The sequence below is a fragment of the Danio rerio genome, chromosome 2, assembly GCF_052040795.2.
Source record: "Danio rerio strain M-AB ecotype USA chromosome 2, GRCz13ab, whole genome shotgun sequence".
Taxonomy (NCBI): Eukaryota; Metazoa; Chordata; class Actinopteri; order Cypriniformes; family Danionidae; genus Danio; species Danio rerio.
The window spans coordinates 31,632,923-31,658,137 of NC_141022.1; the positions used below are offsets into that span (position 1 = coordinate 31,632,923).

Here is a 25,215-nt window from a genome sequence, read left to right on the forward strand (position 1 = left end):
TGATATACAGCCATATCGCTACTCATGGGATATTGCTCATATATATGCAGTATTTACAAGTCCCCAAGTGTCCCTAAGTTACTTTTGGGCTATTTCAAAATAAAAACCATATAAGATTTATTTCCCATATCTGGCAACCCTACATATAGCCAATATATGGCTTTAAAGTAATAAAAAAAGCAGGATGAGAGTTGGACTTGATTTTTCAGGAATTGTCACTTGAACATTGTTGTTTCCCATTGGTTGATTTCATGTGATTGACAGGCTGTCGCAACCTTGTTTTAATATCATCAAAATTTTACAAGGTGAGGGGCAAGTGTTGTATGCACAGATTATTTACTATTATCACTTGTTGGTATCTTTCTAAATAAATAAATAGATAAATAAATATATAATCTTGATAGATAGATAGATAGATAGATAGATAGATAGATAGATAGATAGATAGATAGATAGATAGATAGATAGATAGATAGATAGATAGATAGACTGATTTCAGTATGTTGATGTACTTCCAACAAAAATGAAATAATGAGAAGTAGGCGGGGCTTTCTTTTTTGCACATCATTATCGTGTAGCAAACTAATGGTAAGAGGGGCGTGGCTAAGAATATTGTGGCTGTAGCAGTCAAACTGACATCAACAGAGAAGAACTGCCACTAAATGTTTACAGTGGATTTACTTGCACAGATTAATTGTTTACCTAAAGAATAACTATATGATCTAGCAAATTAAACACTGTCAATTTTGATTTCACTCTGACTTTTAGAAGATCATTGTTTACTCATCTTTATATTATTACAAAACTGTTTGATGGTCTTTAATCAATAATAAAAAAGAAACTTTCATTTGAGTTTGTCCAACCAATGAAAGTCAATTGAGTCCAAGACAATACTGAACTTTATGAATGTTCCACAGAGGAAAAAGGCCATACAAATTCGGATCAACACAAAATTGAGTAAGCAACATTAGCATTTAAATTTTGGGTTTTAATATTCCTCTGCATGCACATTTGCTCAGCATGCAGTGTTTTAGAGTCAGGTCAGGGATATTTGGGGGGGCGTTTTAGAAGTCTGTGTGTGTGGAGCAGTACAAAGCTCAGATGAATTGGTATCCACATCAGGCTTCAGACAAAGACAGCAGAAACACCAGCGGCCACACAGGAAGAGGAGAAAAGTGCTGTCTTATATCAATGCATCTGCTATTCTCAAACTGAAGCCTGAATGCATTGGGGATGAATGACTGCAGCACAGAATTCATATGGAAATCTTGGGCTTTTTATTTTGTTGTTCTGGCGACAATACAGATACATTATTACCAAGGTTTTCCAGTATATCCACTCTACAGTGGCAGGGGCTCGTATTATGAATGAATGCACTTCAAACATATACACGAAAACCTCTTGAATTAAAAGCCCATTTCCCAGCTGGAAATTAATTTTCTTTTCCATTCACATCCATACATTCGTTGTTAGAGATGCACTCAACAGCAAAAGAGTGCAGGGCAAATCTCAGCATGGTTTTAAAAGCTTTGCAGCATCCAGCATCTGAAAACAGTCATTGGAAAAAAAAAAGATGCTACAGCTGATGATGAATTTAACCTCTCTCCTCATGCGGTGTGTGATGTGCTCTCTGCTGGTATTGATTCGTAATCTCTGTGAACATCTAAGCAGCCGAAGAGGGACTCTAGAATGTTCAGCATTCTGATCTGGATGGAATCCACTTGTTCAGCTGGACAATACTCATCCAAACTGGATCTGACAAGAACAAATAGAAGTTCAGGAAACACCTTGATACTACTACATACTTTTCTGATTTTATTACAACTGAAAACGTTTATATTGAACCGTATAGAGCATAAAATAAATGCTCACCAAGCACCAAATGTGAGTCATTGAAACAGTATATGAAAAACTGATATTGAAGTGGAAGGTAACAAAAGGTAAATATGATATGCTTTAGTGCAGGGGTGCCCAAACTTTTTCGTATGAAGGGCCAAAAAATAAATGTCATTAAGAGCCGAAGGTAAATATACCAAACTATATTTAATTAATGTTGCCATGGTTATTTTTGTAATTTAGGCCTATTTAACATTTCAAAATAAATAGAAAACATTATTTTAAAGAATATTAACCAATCAGTATAACTTTTTTAATGATAACTTATTGCAATAAAAACAAACAATGACATTTATAACAGTGGAGTTCAGTGCTGAATACACTAGAAAAACAGAATCTGCCTTTGGCTTCATTTGCTCAATAAAGTCTACATTTAAACAAAATCTGACTCATTTACACCATTTAACTGAAACATTTAATTCCAGATAGCTTTAAACAATAAAACTAAGGGTTACATTAAATTTAAATAGACAGTAAATAATTAATAATAAATATTTTCTCCAGCTTTGGTCCGCGGGCCGTAATTTGGGCATCTCTAGATTAGTGCAATTATCAATCCTCAAATACTGTATTTATTCTGAAAGGTACAGGAACTGTCATGCTTTCACAGGAACAACACATGATGTGTTAAATGTCGCAGTTTAAAGACAATGCTGCATGCTTTGAGTTATTATGTGCATTTAAGTGCACCCGTGATAATATGCTCTAATTCATTCATTTTCTTTTCGGCTTAGTTCCTTTATTAATCAGGGGTCACCACAGTGGAATGAACCACCAACTTATCAACATATGTTTTATGCAGCGGATGCCCTTCCGGCTGCACCAGTGATAATAATGTTTTATAAATAAGCTGGCGGGCGAGGCAGTGGCGCAGTAGGTAGTGCTGTGCTGTCGCCTCACAGCAAGAAGGTCGCTGGTTCGAACCTCGGCTCAGTTGGCGTTTCTGTGTGGAGTTTGCATATTCTCCCTGCTTTCGCGTGGGTTTCCTCCAGGTGCTCCGGTTTCCCCCACAGTCCAAAGACATGCGAGACAGGAGAATTGGGTAGGCTAAATTGTCCGTAGGGTATGGGTGTGTGTGTGTGTGAATGTGTGTGTGGATGTTTCCCAGAGATGGGTTGCGGCTGGAAGGGCATTCGCTGCGTAAAAAACTTGCTGGATAAGTTGGCGGTTCATTCTGCTGGGACGACCCCGGATTAATAAAGGGACTAAGCCGACAAGAAAATTAATGTATGAATGAATGAAATAAGCTGGCAATAAAAAAATTACATTTTTCTGAAGTTAAAACTGGGAAAACAAATTTGTGTACACATAAAAATAGGTAAATGTATAAATATATAAATCTATAGATGTAAACGAAATATTTAAAATTACTTCAAAAAAATCATTTTCTTAAATTTATTCATTTTTAAGCTGTATAAATGATAATAAAATATCTGTAAAGACATTTTACAGTAATTTAGAAAAAAAAAAAAAACACACACATCAACTTTCTGCAGGTTTTACAAAGCCAAAATTAAGACTTTAAGTCATTTTTAAGAACATTATGAATCACATTTTAGACTTATACAAGACTAAACAATGCAGAAAAGATATTTACTTGCCCTATCAAAAATAATAAAATCAGTTACTTTCTTAAATACAGGGTTATTCAAAAAGAATACCACAACTTTGAAAATCGAAAACTCTGCAAGGAAGAAAAGGAGAGCAAAGCTCTTTCTGTTGTCGATTTAAGGAAGCTCTGAAGTTTCACATTGAGGAACTAAAATAAGGAATAACTGCAGCCACCCAAACTGTAGTGCCCGAGATGCTACAGAGAGTGTGGAACAAATTTTAGTATCGGGTTGATGTCACTTGAGTTTCTGGAGGAGGTCATACTAAACATCTGTGAACTTGTTTTCTACTGAAAAAAAAAAAATTGTAAGTGCTCTTCACATTGATTAATTACAAAAGGTTCCATCATGTTTCTTTGATTACTTACAGATTTTCAAAGTTGTGGTATTCATTTTGAATCACTCTAATTTGAAGAATGTGTCAAAACAAGCAAATGCTAGTTGTATTTTTTTTTTCAACATAAGTTTTCTTTAAAAAAACAACAACAAAAAAACATGCATAATAATTTAAATGTATGCACAACAGTCTATTCAGGTCAGCGTCCTCATTATATATGGTCTATAAATACACAGAGAACTGTTGAATAAATGTTATTGTGAGAAAGATAATTAAACCAAGTCGATAAATAAGAGTTTTGTTAAAATATTTTCTGAGAGGGATCACTGGTAGATGGGTGTTGACCCGAGAGTGTAGCTTTACATGGACAAAGTAAAATTAGGACCTGTTTTAAATTATTTAAGACCTTCAATACAATATTTCAGTGAAGAAGAGTTTTTAAGGCCAAAAGCTTTTTAAGGTCTAAAGTCTTTTTAGGATCCTGATATTAATGGCAAAACCATATATGAATATTTTACATTCTACACCCTTAGCACTCCCAAAATATATCAATCAAAATGGTGCATGCCGGCCCTGGTGATGTGCTGTCTACATTGGGTATTAAAAGACTAGAAAATGGAAAAAAACCTTCCCATGTTCCATGAAGGGCTGCGCTTCCCCTTTGCTTCCCCCAGATAAGAGTGTGATTGATGAGGGCGATGTTAAGTCTACTCATTAAAAACCATGCTAACAGATCACTGAGAAACAAGCCTCACACAACACCATCTGTCTCAACTGCACACATACAAGCATCTGCTTTTGGACCAGCAGCCAGTCTGCAAACACTCATTACATCCAAATTTACAATATTAATGCAGACCAAAATCAAAACAAGAAATCTGAATCTCTAAAATCAGCCAATATTATTAAAGGGACGGTTCGCCATTGTTTATTCACCCTCAAGTAGTTACGACTTCCTGTTTTTCTGTTGAGCACAAAAGATTTTTTGAAGAATGCTGGAAACTGGTAGTCACTGACAAAACAAATGACAATAGAAGTCAACAGCTACCAGGTGCTTATGGCTGTCAAGGCTGTTTATGTTACAAAAACAGCCTGCTGTCACTTTAGGAACATCGCCAAGTGATAAAAAAGGAGTATGTTATTCATTTCTGATGCTGAATAGCTAGTTCTTGTGATCATGAATCTGACACTGGATTGTTGTAAGGCTCTATTAGCTGGTAGCCCTACATCTTTAATAATCAAAGTAAGACCAGAATGCAGCTTTATAGTTAATACCAGGTCCAGAAAATATGATTATATCACCCACAATTTGATCTTCTCTTTGCTGGCTAACTAAAAATACTACAGTGTACCTGCTATGTATTAATAAAGCTTTAAATGGTTTACTTCCTCAATGGGCTATATGCACAGCAATTGCTGTCCATTTCTAGCTCTAGCTTTTGGGTATCCTTCCACAAGTTTCTCACAATAGTTTGGAGGAATTTTGGCCCATTCCCCCTGACAGAACTGACAGTCAGATTTGTAGGCTGTTTTGCTCGCACAAGCTTTTTCAACTCTGCTCACAAATTTTCTATAGGATTGACATCAGGACTTTGTGATGGCCACTCCGAAACATTCACTCTGTTTTCACGAAAGCACATTCTAAATGATTTGGCAGTATGCTTAAGGTCATGGTTTGTTTGAAGACCCATTTGTGGCCAGGTTTTGATTTCCTGGCTGATGTCTTGAGATGTTCCTTCAGTATTTCTACATAATGTTCTTTCTTCATGATGCCATCTATGCTGTGAAGTGGACCAGGCTCTCCTGCAGCAAAAAAAGCCCCACAACATGATGCTGCCGCCCCCATACTTCACAGTTGGGATGGTGTTCCTAGGCTTGTAAGCTTTCCCCTTTATCATCCAAATGTAACACTGGTCGTTATGGCCAAACAGTTCAATCTTAGTTTCATCAGACCACAGGACATGTCACCAAAAATTATTCTTTTTCCCAGTGTAATTTAACAAATTGTAATCTGGTCTTTTTGTGATGTTGATTCTGGCTTGTTGATTTTCCCATGTTGTCACAAAAGGAAGCAGTGTATTTGAGGATTTCCTTAAATACTAATCTACAGTTGTGCCTCCAATTAACTCAAATGTTTTCAATTAGCCAATCAGAAACTTCCAAAACCACACACTGTCATGTGAGCTTTTTTCAGAGGCATAATAATCTTATTGTATGTAAACTTGACTTTCAAGAAAAGTTATAATAATTTCTCAAAAAATCTCTCTCATTATGCTGCTATTAAGCATAACAGAAAGAAATTTGATAATCCTACCTTACAAAAATGAGAAAAAGTTTAGTCTTATACAATCAAAAAATACAATTATAGATGAACATTTATATTATTACATATCTATATTTACATATTTATATACATATTTATATTTTTACAATAAAGTGAGGTCTAGGTTTAGGCTTGGGGTAGGCAATAATAAAATATGATTAAAAAGTAATTTAATAAATAGTATAAGTACTTTCGTTAACCTCCGGCCACAGCTGTATCCCTTCTAGTACCAACCAAATATAGAATGACAGTACCAGTGAGGACCTCATAATGTACTTACAATAAAGTAAAAAAAAGAAACATTATATTTTCCCTAACAGAATTTAATCACTGCTTATTATCATGTTCATCTTGCTTGAATACCATCATTACTGTACCTATGTGATGTGAAATCCCATAACTTTACATTTTTGCAAAAAGTACATTACTTCTGATAACCGCTTCTTTTCCTAATTGAAAAGTAGGTCACACTTTACAATAAGGTTCATTAGTTAAAGTTAATTAATGCATTTACTAACATGAACAAACAATGAACAATACATTTACTACTGTATTTGTTCATGTTAGTTAACGTTAGTTAATGAAAATACAGTAGTTCATTGTTAGTTCATGTTAACTCATGGTGCATTAACTAATGTTAACAAGCATGGACTTGGATGTCAAAAATGCATTAGTAAATGTTCAATTATGCTTAATAAATGCTGTACATGTGTTGCTCATGATTAGTTCATGCTAGTAAATGCATTAACTAATGAACCTTATTGTAAAGTGTTACCGAAAAGTATAATGCTTTCTTACAGCAAAGTGATGTTATGAAATATGCATCATGAAAAGCGCTATGCAAATAAACTTGAATTGAACTGATTTGAATTTGAACATTCTTCAAAGTATCTTCTTTTGTGTTCAACAGAAGACAGAAACTCCAAAGATTTGAAACAAGCGGAGGGTGAATAAATCATGACAGGTTCATTTCTGGTTGAATGATTCCATTAACCTTGGAGAACGTAACAAAGCATGAGTGAAAGTTTAAATGATCAGATGTACTTCTGAGAAGAAGCTGCAGAACAGATGTCTATATGTGCTCTAATGACTGATGTACCTTGATATAGTGACTATGGTGGGTTTCGGCAGGGTTTCTAGGAAGAGCTGCACGGCCGTGATCATTTGTTGGATCTCCTCGTCACTGCTGATGTGGTGTGGGAGTTCGGAGTAATCACAGGTCAAGCCTGCTTGATGCACCTAGACTCAACAGCACAGGCACAAATAAATCAGGTGAGACGAGCCTCAGCACTACAAACCCAGAGGGGCAAAATTGCTATCGTTCATGTTCTGTTTGGAGACACTCAGCAGCTTTCAAAAAATACAGTGCGTACGAAAAGTATTCAGAACCCCTTAAAATTTCAATCTTTGTTATTTTAAAATCATTTAAGTTCATTTTTTTCCTCATTAATGTACACACAGCTCACCATATTGACAGAAAAGCACAGAATTGTTGACATTTTTGCAGATAGTAAGTTTGGCAAGGAACGGCAAGTTTATTTATAAAGCACATTCCATACACAATGGTAAATTCAAATTCAAATTCAAAGTGCTTTACATAAACAATATGTCTGTATTAATGAGGAAAAATTACCTTGAATGATTTTAGCAAATGGCTGCAATATAACAGAGTAAAACATTTGAGGGGATCTGAATACTTTCTGTACCCACTACATGCATTTAATTCAGACTTACATTCTAATATAAGTCAATGAGCAGTGTGTGTTATTGTGCATTTTTAGGAAATTAGTTATCTATGGTTTAGTATTTTGATGTTCAACATTAGAGTCGCTTGTGTGTATTTTTTGTGTTTGTGGACACATCAGTGTTTTAGATTTGTGGACTACAAATTATAGTCTTTATTGTGAAGTAAGGAAAAGGTAAAATAAGAGTTTAAGGAAAGATAGGCCTAAATAATTATTATAGAAAGCATCAAGTTGCATGTTTGCTATACTGTTGTTATTTTTACATTTAATTCTTAATGTAAGTAATATGGGTATTAATAACTGTAGATGTTTTCAATAATTAGATTAACATTTCAGAGGTTTTCATAAAAACTTATGCAGTAGCTATGATTTCATCAATCATAGGGTTGCTGTTGCTGACATATTCTTAATTAAAATATGGAAAGTACCAAAAAGAAAGGTCTGCATTAAATAATTTATTAAATAAATCACTGTGTGCCTTTGTTAGCCTGCCGCTTACCACATACTGACGAAAGCTCACAGCCGAGATGTTTGTTTTTCCTTTTCTCCTGTGATTTGTTTAGTAAATTATTAAGTGCCGACCTTCCTTGGGACTCATTTGAAGTAAATTGGTCATAGCATAAAACTTATCGGGTAGTGTGGTGATTTACGTTTGATTAATTAAAATATAGGGAACTAAATACACTGTATGGTATATAGTAAGATTAAAAGTTATAGAAAAACACTTTTAGGTTTATATATGCCTAAGATTAATACTAAAGAAAATACTGAAGATAATTACAAAATTTCTTAAATAATACCAACACCAGATTATTTAGAGCAGGGGTGCCCAAACTTTTTTATATAAAGGGCCAAAAACTAAATATCATTGAGAGCTGTGGGTCGAAGATAAATACCAAAATATTTTACATTAAAGTTGCCATGGGTAATTTTCTTTATAATACTTTAAAAAAAATAGAAAGAGTTACTATAAATTGTATTATCTAATGCAGTACAACTTTTTAACTATAACTTATTGCAAAAACATAAGCAATCACATTTATAACACAGTGGAGTTCAATGCTGAATATAATAGGCAAGCAGAATCAATTGCCTCAATCCGCTCACCAAAGTCTCTTCACTGTCCTCTATCTGTCGTGTGACAGTATGCACATTTTAAACTAAATCACAACATTTAAATTGAAACATTTAATTTCAATTCGATTTTTTGTAGCTTCACAATAAAACAAGCAAACAAATAAAAGGTTACATTAAATTTAAATGACAATATCTAAACCTTTCCTATCATCCTCCCTCTTTTCTCAGATGGGATGACCGGCCAAATCAAAGGTAACCATGGGCCAACTTTGACCTACAGGCCCTATTTTGGACATCTCTGATTTAGAGTGATATACTGCTGATAACGGATAGTGGTAGTTTTATGTTCTACCTTTAAGACCTTTTAAATTAGCACACCTTTGTAAAAGAAATGCAAATAAAACCTTTATTCCCTCAATTCAACATTTCATGTGAGTAATTGGGCTCAACCATAAACAAAGACATTACCTAAATCAATATTCTTAGCTTTATAAACTTTGATGATTATGATTTGTTAACTTCAAACTTTAAAGCATGCCTGTTACTAGTTTTATGTTAATAGTTCATAAAATGAACTAATTCCTAAAATTCTAATTTGTCTCAGTTTACATGTAGCAATACACTCCCAACAGATGCTTATTCTCATTTCTTTTAGTGTATTTTTCAACATTGTTCAGTGTCAAATTGGCCCCAAGCTGAAACAACGTGACTAGAATAGATGTGAGGTAAATGTCTGAAAAATGAATGAGTACTCTACTGTAAAAGAGGGATAAAGATTCAATATCAGCTGCCGGCTGGGTTCTGATTATTTCAGAGGAACTTATTAAAAGAATATGAAGGTTAAACAAGAGGTCACTGAAGTTATAGATACTATTTTTCTTCTTCAAAAAAAATAAAGAAAAAGACACCATTTGGGATATATGAAATGACATACACTAAAAGCATGATTAAAATATCCACTAAAATATAAAACAAACACACCATTTCATAGTCCGGAGGTGATGGTCGATTCTTAAGACTGTGTACAAGTCTGAAAAGAGATTTCATTCTGCAAAGAAAATGAAAAAAAAAATCAATGCATTAAGCCATGCCATCTTCTGCTTGATCAAATGAACACGGACAATGTACAGTAATAAATCAAGGCCAGTGGTGTACTGATATGAAGCCATAATAATAAAAAAAATACACAAAACACAGTGTCAGTGACAGCAGTAATGTGTACCCTGGGTTTGCTGCTAAACGTTCAACAGTTTCCTGGCCGTCATCCTCAAGCAGGTCAGCGAACGCAGCCTCCAGGTCTTCAAGCTGACGCGTGCGTCTCTCCACACATTCTAAAAGCTCCTCCTGAAAACCAAACACACATGGATGTGTAAAGACTGTTATTTGCAGGACTCCCACTCTAAGCCAAATGTCAAATTCCCCGGCTTTCTCCTGAAAAGCTGAATTTCCTTGACCCATCCATCTAATTTTCTTCACATAAACGTGGTGTGACCCCTAGTCTAATCACTTGTACTCATTTTGAGCCATACAGCATGTTATGCTGCTAGATGTTGCAAAGTGCTATTTTCTAATTATTTAATTTTCATGTATTGAATTTGAAGCACAGGTAGTTTGGCCATTTACTGACACTTGTTATTTCTAGCCATTTACCCATAATGCCAAATGAATCGGAAGTCCAAACACATTTGCAAAAAAAAGAGAGCTAACTTTCCACACTGCAAAATAAGGTGAATAATGAGCAGAAAAACAGCAGCTGATGTGATGAGCACTGAGCAGGTACAAAACAATGGAGCATTTTAATAGGTACAGCCTGGTGACTGCATTTGACTTGAGTGAATGCCGGTTGATAAGCAGAAAAAGAATAAATTGTCACTGAAGAAAAATAGACTAACAATAACAACAGGCAAAGAATGTGAGACAATGCAATAAATATTTTTTTGGTGAATTGAAAGTAAAATGTCAAAACAAAAGTACCTATTATTCCATGACTTGTTCAATAATTCCCTGACTTTCAATGTCTGCAATAGACCTTTTTACAATTCCATTTACTTAAAAAAAAATCTGTAATTTTCCTCCTACTGTGTTCTGTATTTTTAGAATCTCGTTCATATCTGGAAATAAAGCTTTTTTTCTTCACATTTGTAATAATTTTTATTGTATCTTTAGTATAAAATATGTTTATACGATAATAAGATTCTACACAGATTTCTATGTGGTTTATTCTGCAAATAGAAAATAAAAACACTACCAGTTAGGCATGGGCCGGTGTATGTTTCTGATGGTATTATAATATAACCTTGGATAAAAAACATTATGGTTTCACGGTTTTGTGATCATTGCTCTAAAATAAGTTCTTTTTGAATGTCTGAATAAAAAAAATAAAATACATTAAAAAAAAAACTTTTTCCCCTATTGAACAAAATACATTTTATTTTAGCAAACATTTATAATATTTTAAAACAGTAAACATGACAGGCTAAATAATTCAAATAAATCACTAATATCTGCTCTCTTCATTAGTTTCAAAAACACTGATTTCTTTACAACACATTAAACAAAACTTTCATATACCTGGGAAGCGGTATAAAATAACTTTTTTTGCGGTTTTAAAACCTTGACTTTTTCAAACCTCGGTAAACCTTAAAATCTGTTATCCCATGTCTACTACTAATATTATTTGTCTTTATTGATCAAATAATATTTAGAAATGCATCACGGTTTCTATAAACCAACCAAGCAGCCCATATGTTTACAACATCAAAATATGACCAGAAGAATAACAATAATGAAGAATGACTACTTAAAAATCAGCTTTATGAGTGCCTGAATTTATTTTTTAAATAAAATAAATATATTAAAAAACTAAACAAAACTGTTACTTAATAAAAAACCTACAGCAAAACATTGGAGGACAATTGGGAGCATTTGAATGTACTTGGGGAAATTAAAACTTTTAAAGAGAAATGTTTTAATTATTTAAGACATACTGTAGAGCCCAATACTTTAGTGAATTAAAAAGATTTTAAGGCCCTAAATTTAGGTTGTTTTTTCAGACTTTTTAAAATCCCACAGAAATCCTGCAAGTTATGCAGCTCATCTTTAAGCAGAAATTCAAGCTAAATAAAAATTTTGCTTTAGTGCAACACAACAAATTATGAATATGAATATCTTCTTTTTTGAGTGCTTTATCACAAGATGTCCCTTAACAATCACATTTTCAGTCAGTAGCCAAATGCACTTTTTGAAGTGTGTGAAACTGGAAAGGCTCGAAACATTTTAGATCCTTTTTGTAACTGTTTAGTAGGGCTGCACAATATATTGTTTTAACAGCGATATCAGAATGTGCGCATCCACAATAGTCACATAGCAGGATATGCAGTTTAGAATTGGGATTATATTTGACCAGGAGTCACAGTTCAGAACATGAAGTCATTGGGAATTTTTACCATAATGTAGAAAATGTCTTGTTTTTAAGGCCTAAACATATTTTAGTGAATTAATTATACAATGAAGATGCCATGTAGTGTTATTCTATATTTGATTATTCAATTTCTGTACCGCTATTTAAGTCATCTAGTGAAATTGCATTCATATCGCAATATAGAGTTGAGATCAGAATTATTAGCCCCCCTTTGATTTAAAAAAAAAAAAAACTATATATATATATATGAGTATATATCATCTTGTCTCTATCAATCAGGCATCGATGGGCGTAAACCCAGAATAGCTTAGTCTAACTAGATGCGCTATTTGCAATTAGCCTAAAAAGACACTCCGAAATTGTCTTTTTTTCTCCCCCCTCGCAGGGGCCCCTAGTGCGCACGGGCCCCTGGGCCTGTGCCCATAAGGCCCATTGGTTAATCCGGCCCTGCATGACAACTGTTTTAAACCATTCCTGAGCGCTGCTTTTCACGTTCCAAGTGCAAATAAATAGCTTAGAGATGCATTCTGCGTGAATGTCTCCCGAATCCGCGCATGTGGTGAACATTTTGCAGTAAAAACTGGTCGCACACAACAATTTTAGGCACTCGCAGAAATGCTCCCAAATATATTTTAAGGTCGCATAGATAAAATTTCGGGCGCATATGCGACCAAAATGGTCGCAATTTCGAGCCCTGATAAATATATATATATATATATATATATATATATATATATATATATATATATATATATATATATATATATATATTTTTTTTTTTTTTTTTTTTTCCAAATGATGTTTAACAGAGCAAGGAAATTTTTACAGTATGTCTGATAATATTTTTTCTTCTGGAGAAAGTCTTATTTGTTTTTTTTTTTCAGCTAGAATAAAAGCAATCTTTAATTTTTTAAAACAATTTTGAGGTCAAAATGATTAGCCCCATTAAGCTATATTTTTTTCGATAGTCTACAGAACAAACCATCATTATACAATAACTTACCTAATTACTCTAACCTGCTTATTTAACCTAATTAACCTAGTTAAAACTTTAAATATCACTTTAAGCTGTATAAAAGTGTTTTGAAAAATATCTAGTAAAATATTATTTACTATCATTATGGAAAATTTAAAATAAAGCAGTTATTAGAAATGAGTTATTAAAAGTATTATGTTTAAAAATTTGTTGAAAAAAATATCTTTGTTAAACAGAAATTGAGAAAAAAATAAACAAAGTGCTAATAATTCAGAGGGGCTAATAATTCTGACTTGAACTATATTACAGAAAAACAAAACATGGCAATGTCCGATTTGTTTTAATATTGTGCAGCCCTACTGTATAGTATTGTTTACTCGTGATCAGATTGTCAAAACTGCATCTTATTAATACTACCTGTAAACAGCCCATAGTTAACAGAATGTTGTCTGTTACGGATGAATTAACAGAATGAATTAATAGTACAATTGATTAACAATCTTAATTACCTCATCAGGATCCTGCTGTGGCTTGCTGAAACTGTATAATTCTTTCAGGAGTGCAAACTCTTCCTGTAAAAAAGCAGAGGAAAACAGACAAATAGATATTGCTTCCATATAAGCTGTGAAGATTTCAATTAAACAAAATAATCAACGTCTTCCATTTTTTTCTATTAGTGTTTTTCTATATCAGTAAGTTACAACCTAAGTGTGTCAAATGTATGGAGAAGTAATTCATGTCTGAAGAAACAAAATGGACTACATTTAACAATGGTTGTGCTAACTCACTCCACCTGCGAGAACATGTCCTTGAAAGGGTTCTTACAGGAGAAAAAGTCCAAGTCAATGTCAAGTATGAAAGGGTCGGTTTGCTCAATGACTGCTAAAAGCTTGTCTGTGATGTAGCTTGTTGACCCATCATCGGCTTTATTCTTGGCTGTCTCGCTGATGTTTCCTGATGCAGCGCTGCCATCAGGCGGTTGAGAAGAGGAAGTGCAAGGGGTGACTGCTTTTAACTGCATGTCGTCCTGCGTTTGAGCTGCTTTAGGTACTTTAGCACTGCTTTGTCCACTTTCAAGCTTAGTTGTCTGTGAGCTGACGACAGGATCCACTCGAATGACGTGTAAATGTAACTCCTTTGGGTTTTCCAGGTGATCCAGAGGAACGTAAAGAGCGTCACTCAAAAAGTAATCGTCTTTGCTTGTCACCCTGCAAAGTGAGAAGGGATTTCACGAGGGTCCTTAAAACAAAATGGGTTTTTATTTTGTAAATTTAAGACATGAGCAGAGGAAAAGCAATTTTTGCTTTTGATTCTGATTGTAATGTACTTTTTATTTAAAGCTTCTTTAGAACAATTAGTGTGAAAAGCTCTATACAAATAAACTAGAATTAATTGAAAAAGGGAAAATGTATCTGAATTATAGGTTAAAAAAAGATCTAAATTATCTAGAATAGAGAAAATGCTTTTTTTTGTAAAAAGAATAGAATCCTTATCCTGCAATAATGGAGGCTGCAGTATCACAGCCACAGTTCTAAGATCCTAGTTTTGTGTGTGTGTGTGTGTGTGTGTGTGTGTGTGTGTGTGTGTGTGTGTGTGTGTGTGTGTGTGTGTGTGTGAAAGGGCATAACTAGGGCCAGACAGAATCTGCAGACATGTTTTGCTATTTCTTCGGAGAATTTTGTAAAACAATAATACCTTTTAAACTTTTAATAAATGTTCACAATGCAAATCCAATTAAATTAACTTAATTGGTAAACAAGGCAAGTATCGTATATATCTACTAAAATACAGAACATATTACTTTGCACTGTAAAGTACAAACTGTATTGTGAATAAATCATATGGACATTTTCATGTTTGTCAATAATATTACTAAATTAATTGAAAAACTGATTAAATATAAACTAACAACCATTCACACACAAGTAAATAAATAGACTCAATAACGGGCTTAAATTCTACGGAAATCTGCAGATTTCTGCGCATGCAGATTCCGTGTGGGCCTAGACATAACCTACTGAGTTGGATGACCAGTAACACTAATTTGAATGTAAGAAGTTTTATTTTAAAATGTTATTTGTATAATTCAAAGTAAACATAGTTAAAATTAATATTAATAACTTAATTTTTTTTGTAATAAAATGTACTCCAGGACCATTTTTGGAATTTTTGACCAACCAAGGCCTTATCATTTATTTTATTTAGCTTAAAGCAAGGGTCATTAATCTCAGTCCTAGAGGGCTGGTTTTTCTGCACAGTTTAGCTCCAACTTGATTCAACACACGTGTCTGGATGTTTTAAGTATACCTAGTAGGTCTTGATTAGCTTGTTCAGGTTTGTTTGATTAGGGTGGGAGCTAAAATCTGCAGGACACCGGCCCTCCAGGAACAAGCATCTGACCCCTGGAAAAGCATCTGTTTTACACAGCGGATGCCCTTCCAGCTATACCATATTCATTTTCTTTTCGGCTTAGTCCCTTTATTAATCCGGGGTCGCCACAGCAGAAACGACCTCACACAGAAACGCCAACTGAGCCAAGGTTCGAACCAACAACCCAGCGACCTACTTGCTGTGAGGCGACAGCACTACCTACCGCGCCACTGCGTCGCCCCCTCTATTAAACACAAATGAAGATATTTTGAAGAAAGCTAGAAACCTGTAACCATCGACTTCCATAGTATTTACAGTACTTCCCCTACTATGGAAGTCAGTGGTTACAGGTTTTCAGCTTTCTTCAAATAATCTTCTTTTAGTGTTTAACAGAATAAAAAAAAATCTAAAATGTTTGTAACAACTTGAGGGTGAGTAAATAATGAGTAAATTTTCATTTTAGGTTTTTCATTCCTTAAATAATTAAACCGCTTATTTACCCTGTTTGAGTACCATGGGAGAGATTCTAAAAAAAGAGAAAGCTGTGGTCAAACACGTCTGCTTATCGTGTTTAATTAATTCATTTTCAGCTTAGTCCCTTTGTTAATCTGGGGTTGCCACAGTGCAATGAACAACCAACTTATCCAGCATTTGTTTTTACACTGCCAATGCCCTTACAGCTGCAACCCATCTCTAGGAAACACCCATATAATCTTATTCACACACATACACTACGGACAATATAGCAGGGACTCGATCCAGCAACCTTCCTGCTGTAAGGCAACAATGCTAACCACTAAGCCATCGCACTACCTCTTATTGTGTTTATATGCAACAATATTTGGGATAGTAGCTCAACATCAGGATATGTGAACGACCCCATGTATGAGTGTTTCTAACAGTACAGTGTTATCTGACAGTGTGGAGATCTCATCCCTATTAAAAGTAAATTAAAGTAGTCATGAGTGAATGTCTGCTGCCATCTCATGGCTACATGCTGCTGTGCGTCTCCTGACCTGATGGTGGTGGTGGATGAATCTTTCCCCACACACATACAGTGCTGTCCTTCTCTGATCTGCTGAGCCCAGTATGGATGCAGCCAGGCTACGTGGGACACGTGTCCAGCATACACCATTGGCATAATCCAATTCTCAATGCTCAGCTCTCTGCAAGAGCAAACAAAAACATGTCAAGTCTCATATTCACTGTTACAACCACTGGTGTGAGCAAATATCAGCAGGCTTTAGTCTCAGCAGCATGAGTTGCCTTTTAAAGTTTCTCAGTCTTTCAAAGACAGAGTATTTATGCAGACTATTAATTTGTTCAGGCTTTGCTTCAGCAACAATGGCACATATTTCAAAACACAGTCCAACAGAGGACCATACAGTTTTCGTTGTGTTTTCTGTCAATAATGTAACAAGTAAAAAAAAAAAAAAAAAAAAAAGAACAGATAATTGATAATTTGGTTTATTCCATCATTTTTTAAATCATCTAAAGTTAAAACATCAGTATTCATTCATTTTTTTTTCGGCTTAGTCCCTTTATTAATCTGGGGTCGCCACAGCGGAATGAACTGCCAACTTATCCAGCATATGTTTTACACAGCGGATGCCCTTCCTGCTGCAACCCATCACTTGGAAAAACATCACTATTGTGCTTTTTTTTTTTTTTAATTAACACAAGGAGCGAGGGGGAGAGCAGCGGTGAAAGTACATTTTTTCTTAAAAATCTCATTTTAAAAGATAATGTTTTTAGCAGAAATATATATTTTTTTGCTGTGGTTGCTAACTCACAACAGTGGTCTATCTAAATCAGGTGTTTTTTGTATCAATGCAGAACAACTCCAATATAACTTCACTTTAAACAAAAGTTGCACATAGTTCTTTTTGACCCCATAAGCAGGGATCAAAGTAACACACAAGTTGGTACAAAAATATCAATAAAACTATATTTGCTAAATTTACTGTCTTAATTTTCTTGATTTTAAATACATCAGCTAATAACCTTGTTAATTTTAACTGCAAACATATTTGTCCTGTATTTTTGCAAAAACAATTAAGCAGCATTTTCATTTTAAATTTCACTTTCATCAAATGTTTCAAAAGCAACCCACCAATGCAAAATGTTAACATTTTCTATAATCTTTTTATTTATTTTTTATTATTATGGCCAAAGTGCATTAATCTTATAAAACATATGAGTCAAAACACTGACAACTAATGTGGAATTGAAAAATAAGGCAGGTCTATTAGTAGTGGGACATAAAAAACTTTTTTTACTTTTGTCCCCATAGGAACTTCTGTCGATTAAACATGTTTACTTGTGTTACTGCACTAAATAACCTGTAGATTGATCATTTCTGTGACACATGAAAAGAGAAACAAAACTTGTAACAGGGAAAAAGAACCTCTTTGATAATTTACTTTTTGACTTAAAAACTGAAATTTGAAACTAACACGGTCCTGAAATTACATGATATTTGGCAGCTCCATCAGGGGTTGCATGCTGAATGTGCTGTTATAGCCTGAAAATCAAATGTTGTCTAGTGGTGGGCAAAGCGAGGCTTCGTGAAACACTAAAACAGTCGAAGCAACTGTGTCGAAGCTTCGAAACGTTTCGAAACACCAGTCTACGGTGCCACCTAGTGGTCATTTTATTTGTATTGCACTGAAACAGCTTCAGCAAAGAACAGTTGAGCAGATTGGGGTATTAAAACCCACTTTGTAGCTATGAAGCTACAAGTGGTTTAGTCGAGCGGTTAGAGTTTTTGACTACCATCTGGGTATAGTGGGTATGAATCCAGGCTGATACAGTTATTTTTAAAATGCTTTAATACCAGTTGGTAATGCTTTGTTTTTGTATCGTTTTGTTTCGACATTGCTCTGACATCCGAATAAACACCTTGTAAATAAATTTGTATTGTTTTGGTCATAAAACAGGGTTTTTGCTAGATCAGATAAAGTTGTGGCCAGAAGTTAACAATATTTATTTATATTATTAATTAAATTTCCCATTGTATTTTATTAACGACTATTCAAAACCTAACCCCATCACTGTACTGTAAAAATATTAATTATTGTTTTACAGTGTTACAAAAATGATGCTAAATTGATGGTGTATCCGCAGCTTTATCCTATCTAGACTTAGACTACACCATAAAACAGTAACATGATTAAAATACATAAACTTTTTGTACTAGTCGGGATTCGAACTCAAAATTAATTTGAATTACAGTTTCCACGTGCACACGCAGGTGTTTCGAAACACTTTAGTCACGTGACCTAGGTGTTTCGGATCATGCTTCGGTGCAGTGTTTCGAAACACTTGCGCTTCGGGATCTCGACACTTTGTCGAAACGTCAATTTCACGTCAGCCATCCCTAATGTTGTTAGGGATCATTCCACAGTGGTGACCCCTGAATAAAGGCACTAAGCCGAAGGAAAATGAATGAATGAAAATTATAACTTGACTGTCAATTTTTACAGCATTAATATATGAAAACAGACATTATATATTGAAAAATTTATATTAATTTGTTAAATTAAAATCACCATTAAACAATCATTATGAAACAACACATTATTTTCAGATATTGGGAAAAACCAGGGACAATTGGTCTTAGTAAAATAAGGACAACTTTTAATGTTTATTATAAATGTCTATACTTGTGTCCAAAGTTGTTGAAATCCTTAAACTCACCTGAGCAGAGTCTCTTTATCATACACTGTATCAGCAGGCATATTCACAGGAATGAGGAGATCAGGGTGCGAGTCCAAATGAACCATTTTAATGCCCTTCATTGGAATATGTCTAGACCCAATGGCACGATATATATGCTGGACAACCTAAAACAGAAAAAAGGTAACAGTACAATTAAATGGTAATTGTTTACATGTTTAAATAGTGATCTATCATTGAAAGTTCCAGTTTTGTTTTTATTAATTCTTGGCTTTATTCATCATAATTTTTTACTCGTTTTGCCGAATTTGTTGGTAGTTAGTTCGCGTTAAATCAACATGAACTGAAATTACGTCCTTTGTCTACCTCGTGATGGTCCTCCACAATCCATACGGGCAGTTTAGGATAAACGCGTTTCTGAGGGGGTGCGTTCATATTTTAAAGATTTCTTATGCTTTTCTAAAGCTACGATAGCATTTGACAGATTTATTAATGTTATGATATGCCGCTATAAGAGGTGCACTGTGCGTCTTTGTTTCTCGACCGGGTGGAAACAAGATTAGAATACGTTTTGGATTCCTACGACAGCTAGAGTAATTTGTTTTAACCACAGACTGTAAAAGATTTTAAACAGACTGTAAAGTATTTTATATATTTTTTCCTGAAATCGATGAAATGGGAGTGGATCAACTTGCAAACATTTTCCTTCCACAGAAGAAAGAAACTAATAGGTAAGGGATACTAGCATAGATGAGGTAATATGGTATGAAATAACAACAATTAGCAATATCAACTTTTTAAACAGAATTCCTTTCTAAAGATGAAACCCTTGCAGTTGTGATCACCTTTTGCAAAAATAAATACATTTTTATTGCCTTAATAAAGTTAATGTCTGTTAATGTTTTACCAACATGAACAAATAATGAAAAATACACAAATTGTAGTATTTATTCATCTTTGTTAACGTGAAGGCAAATAATGCTAACATTGTTTCTTTTTAGTTCTGTTAGCAAGCATGAATTTGTTTCTTAATATTTGTAAATGTTGAACTATGACTAATAAATGCTGTACGCCTACAAGTATTGCTCATTATTTAACATTAACCAATAAAATCTTATTGTAAAATGTGTCCACAAAAACAAACATTTTTAGCATTTTTAAAATGAACTAAGGCAACATGATTGTTCTCCTAAATGTCGACTGCAATTTTTTTTAAATAATATGTGATTCCCCGCCCCCCACCCCCTGTGATATTATGTGACCCCCACCCCTTCCCCCTACTGGCTGAGGCCCTCCTTTGGGCTGTGACCCGCTGTATTATAAAGAACCGCCGTGGGAACCACTGTATTATAGAGTAATACAATCTAAGTCCTTATTTCCTTGAATTAATAGTCTTATTCTTTAAAGATCATATTTTGATTTGTTTTGGTTGGGGTCCGGATGCCGTGTAAAAAATGAAGACAATTTAGCACTTCTACTATTCATAGGTACGATATTCCAAATAAAACTTTACTGCCAAAAAAGTAAAGGTCTACAGGTCTTCAGGAGGTCATAAAACTCCTGCAAAGAAGCTATAAGGATCTGCAGACAACTCAAGCTGTGGTTTCTGTCTCTTATCAATATTGCATTGGCAAATTTTACTCCAGAATATGAATTGGCTGTCCATGAGCTGAAGGCTAATAACGGTTATAATCTAAATGTATAGTTCCTTCAGAAAGTTTTCACTTCATTCAATTTTCACAAACTCTCCTGGCTGTAACTCTAAAATTTAAACCTCTCAGGTATTTTTTCACTTTCTTGCTAACACAGTCATTCAAAATGTAGACTAATAACCCAAAATGCTTACACTTAAGAATGTGCCAAGAAAAATAAGTGTAGGTCTGTTGCTCTTCAACATGACATGAACAGTGAAGAATCCATAAGGATCTGCAGACGACTCTCACATTGGCATCTGTCAGTTATACTGTACAGTATATCAATATTGCATTGAGAACTTTTACTCCAGAAAAGCAACCTCTATATTCTGTGAGCTGAAGTTTTAAGAGAGGCAAGCTTAAATGTATAGCGTCTTCAGGAATTATTCACTTCACTCACTTGGATTTTCACATATACACTCAAAAAATTATTTTTGCTGCTAGTACTTCTACTACTTTTTAAAAGGAGCTGAATCAACACAATTCTTGAGTTTTTGGGAGCACAACTTAATTATTTCATGTTCAATAAGCTTAAATTTGTGACAACAAATTTTACTTCATTTGTGTTGGGACAAAATGAAGGAATTTTGTGGAACCCTGCATTTTTCACCCATCTTGTTCTGTTAGATTTGTAAATTTGAAACTCCACATGTATTTTTGTTTCTTCAGTAACACATTCATTCATCCATCCATTCATTCATTCATTCATTCATTCATTCATTCATTCATTCATTCATTCATTCATTCATTCATTCATTCATTCATTCATTCATTCTTTTTCTTTTCAGATTAGTCCCTTTTATTAATCTGGGGTCACCACAATGGAATGAACCACCATAACAAAATAATTTAACATAAAAACAAAGAAACAACAACAAAAACTTACAGTCAAATATAACCTTGAGTCATGGTCAGTCAATTTGTAAAATCAAGTTCAAGTTTATTTATTTATGAAGCACATTTAAAACAGCCACAAGACTGACCAACATTCTGTACATAAGACAGTTAAATATAGAGACAATTTTAACAACAAGAGAAACAACAGAAACTATTATAATATTTGTATTAAAAAGCCAAACTGAACAGGTATGTTTTTAAGAGTGATTAAACAGAAAGTGATGGTGCCATTATAATGTCATTTAGCCCTTTTCTTTTTTAAATTCATTGCAATTAAATTCGCTCAATGTTGATAACAGTTAATGTTAATAAAATAATTAATATAGATTATAGACAATAGATTATAAAAGCTCCATACTGTGAATGGACTTCTTTATCATTGTCTGTAGATTAAAGGTAATGATGTTCTATTCCTGCAAGGACTGATTGTTTTGCTTCATAAGTCCTCATTAGGAGCCGTGGGTATTTAATATTTTTCCAGTAAAGTTTATTTTTTTTCCCTCATAGTGATGATGTTGACTTGCATCATGAATCACCAAGGAGCTAAAAAGTCACTTACATCTCGAATGACCTGCAGGTGAGTACTGTAAATACTAAAAGAGCTTTTTTTTGAGTGAACAATGCCTTTAATTGCCCTTCTTGTCTACTTGCTAATTTCCCAGATGTAGTTTTATTCCTGAAAGTAGGACTGAACTCTTGTCTTGGTTAGTAATCTGTTGTTTTTAGATAGTGGTATTTATAAGCATTTAAACATCAGGATGTTCAAAATAAATCTGGTCGTTATCGTGTTGCATGAATACATATCAATATAATCCAAAACAAATTTTCAGAGTTTTTAAAGTTTGACTACTAAAGAAAATTACTTTTACAGGAGTAAAATAAATCCGATTAACAAATGCTTTAAACAGCAAAAGAAGAAGCAATCAGCGTGGTGTGAATTACATCTGCAGGCAATAAGTAAATCTCAAACTCAATGGATGTGTCAGTGAGCTTTACCTCCACCTATTTGTTATGGCCACTGTGCTGTTAATGATTTTTGTTATGGGAAATAGACCAATATCTCTGATTAACAAATGCTTGCAAAAATAGTATTTGTTTGCTTAAAATCAATATCAGAATCAATGCATAAAGATTCCAGCTATTCCCCTGTGAATAAGAATTGCACTTAACTCTATTGAATGTGTAGTGTACTTAATACCTTAAAAAGTCTATTTAAAAAAATACTGGAAGGTAATATATATTCCAAAGCCTCAAATGTACTTAAAGAAAGTCGATTTCTTAATGCGCTGAACTTTTAAAAAGTGCATACACTTTGTATTGTCAATTTGTAAGTTTAACGTTTTAAATCTTTTTGTCATGCTCTAAAGAAGTGCACTCATTTGGATCTGTTGGCTAACTTAATCATTTATAATTTAATCAATAATTTATTAAGTAATGTTGCAATACATATAAAGTTTATTTATCGTAAATGCACTAAACTGTAGCTTCATTAAATAAAATGTATTGGTATTTTCATTAGAAAAGACATTGAAAAACACTTTAGTTCACTACAAAGGCTTGTCAATTGAGTACATCCAGTATTACACAAATATTAAAAAAAACACTGTATATTTAATTTTAAACACTATGGGCATTATATAAACCTGGCGTAAGACAAGTATGGTGCATTTTGTTGCTATTTTGAGACCAGCGCAAACCTAATTTCATGTTTTGCACCACATTGTTTAAATAGCAAGTCCATTTGCATCACTTTGGGGTCTCTTGGTGTTCCGGTCTAAGGAGGTGTGTTAAGGCGCATTGTTGGCACATTGCTATTTTAAGAAACTGGCTGTGCCATTGACCAACTAAAAGCTGGTCTAAAGTCCAGCGCAGAGCGCCTTAGTTATGCGCCAATGCAAGTCCAAATGCTTACACATTGCTTAATACTTTCTACATAAATATAAAAACCACTGCCTCCATGTCTTCTTCATGCCTCCATGCTTTTTTTTTCCAGTTCATTCATGACAATTTACATTTTGTATAATGCTAATATTATTAGCAATATTATTTATAATATGCATATTTACTTTTGCTTTAAGAAAAAAACAAGTTTAGATTTGTCCACCTGTCATGTTTTAGAGATGATTGCATCACCATATGAAGCATAAAAATAGGACATGTGTTTAGATGAAACAATTTATTTATTTATTTATTTTTTTTTTACCATACTTTGTTATTATTATTCATTTATTAGTTTGCTATGGATGTCTTCAGTGGAATGTGTACAATACTGTTTCCTTATACACAAAAGCAAAGGAGTAAACTAAAGAGTAAAATTAAACTAAAGATAAAGTAAAGAGGCCAAATGGAGGAGGCTCATTCTAGATCCTCTGTTTTCTTGCTAGTGAAGCATTCAGTTTTACTGACTTACAAAGTCTGCCATGTAAAAAGTAAATGCACCATGGCGTAATGCTGACTCCTAAAGAGAATGGGAGATGAGACTCTAATTGATTTAATGCATGTTATGCTCTAAATACACCATAACTCATTAAGAGAATAAGAACGATCCTGCTAAACCATGCGCCAGGGCTCAATCTGTATTTTTTCAGCATGCGCTTTAGACTTTGCGCCTAGTCATTAAAATATACATATATAGACATAAAGGGCTCTATTTTGACGGTCCATGCGCAAAGCGCAAAACGCAGGGCGCAAATGCTTTCAGGGCGTGTCAGGACGCGTTTTTGCTAATTTAAGAACGGGAAATCTGCCTTGCTCTTTGGCGCATGGTCTAAAAGGGTTGAGTTTATTTTCTTAATGAGTTATAGGTGTGTTTTAAGAATAAACCAATTAGAGTCTCATCTCCAATTCCCTTTAAGAGTCAGCTGCGTCGCGCCAAGAGCGCATTCGCTATTTACAGGACGCAAAGTAAGTCTAAGTGGAAAAAATGAGCATTTCACAAGCAAACAGTTAACAGTTTTTTAACAGAAAACTGTTAAACAGAGTATTTACTGCGTGAGAATGAGAGATAATGGATCACTTTCACTTTCGCTCTTGGATATGGAAACCTTTACGCACAGACATCAATAAGTCTATAAATAAATACTATTGTTTGTTAAGCGCAAATATTCGTTTCAAAACTATTTCTAAATTCAGTTCTAATTTCCAGCAAACGAATAAATGAATAATAATAGCAAAATGTGCTCAAAAACCTG

General features: G+C 34.0%; 1 protein-coding gene and 1 long non-coding RNA gene across 7 annotated transcripts in view; one reads left to right on the top strand and one right to left on the bottom strand.

The window, feature by feature from the left end:
- Positions 1-1,262: 1,262 nt before the first annotated feature.
- Positions 1,263-19,915, bottom strand: zgc:56556. The gene is given in 9 exon segments (NM_200331.1): positions 1,263-1,755; positions 7,266-7,405; positions 9,970-10,036; positions 10,211-10,332; positions 13,895-13,957; positions 14,179-14,593; positions 16,772-16,921; positions 19,455-19,600; positions 19,800-19,915. Coding segments are annotated over 9 exon segments (1,320 nt in total). The 5' UTR covers positions 19,869-19,915; the 3' UTR covers positions 1,263-1,607.
- Positions 19,916-19,974: 59 nt separating this feature from the next.
- LOC137487827 (uncharacterized) overlaps positions 19,975-25,215 on the top strand; it is a 62,235-nt gene continuing 56,994 nt past the window's right edge. For all 6 annotated transcript variants that reach the window (XR_015478543.1, XR_015478544.1, XR_015478546.1 and 3 more), the window contains exons 1-2: positions 19,975-20,164; positions 22,532-22,601. This is a non-coding gene — a long non-coding RNA (uncharacterized LOC137487827). The remainder of the gene's footprint in view (positions 20,165-22,531; positions 22,602-25,215) is intronic.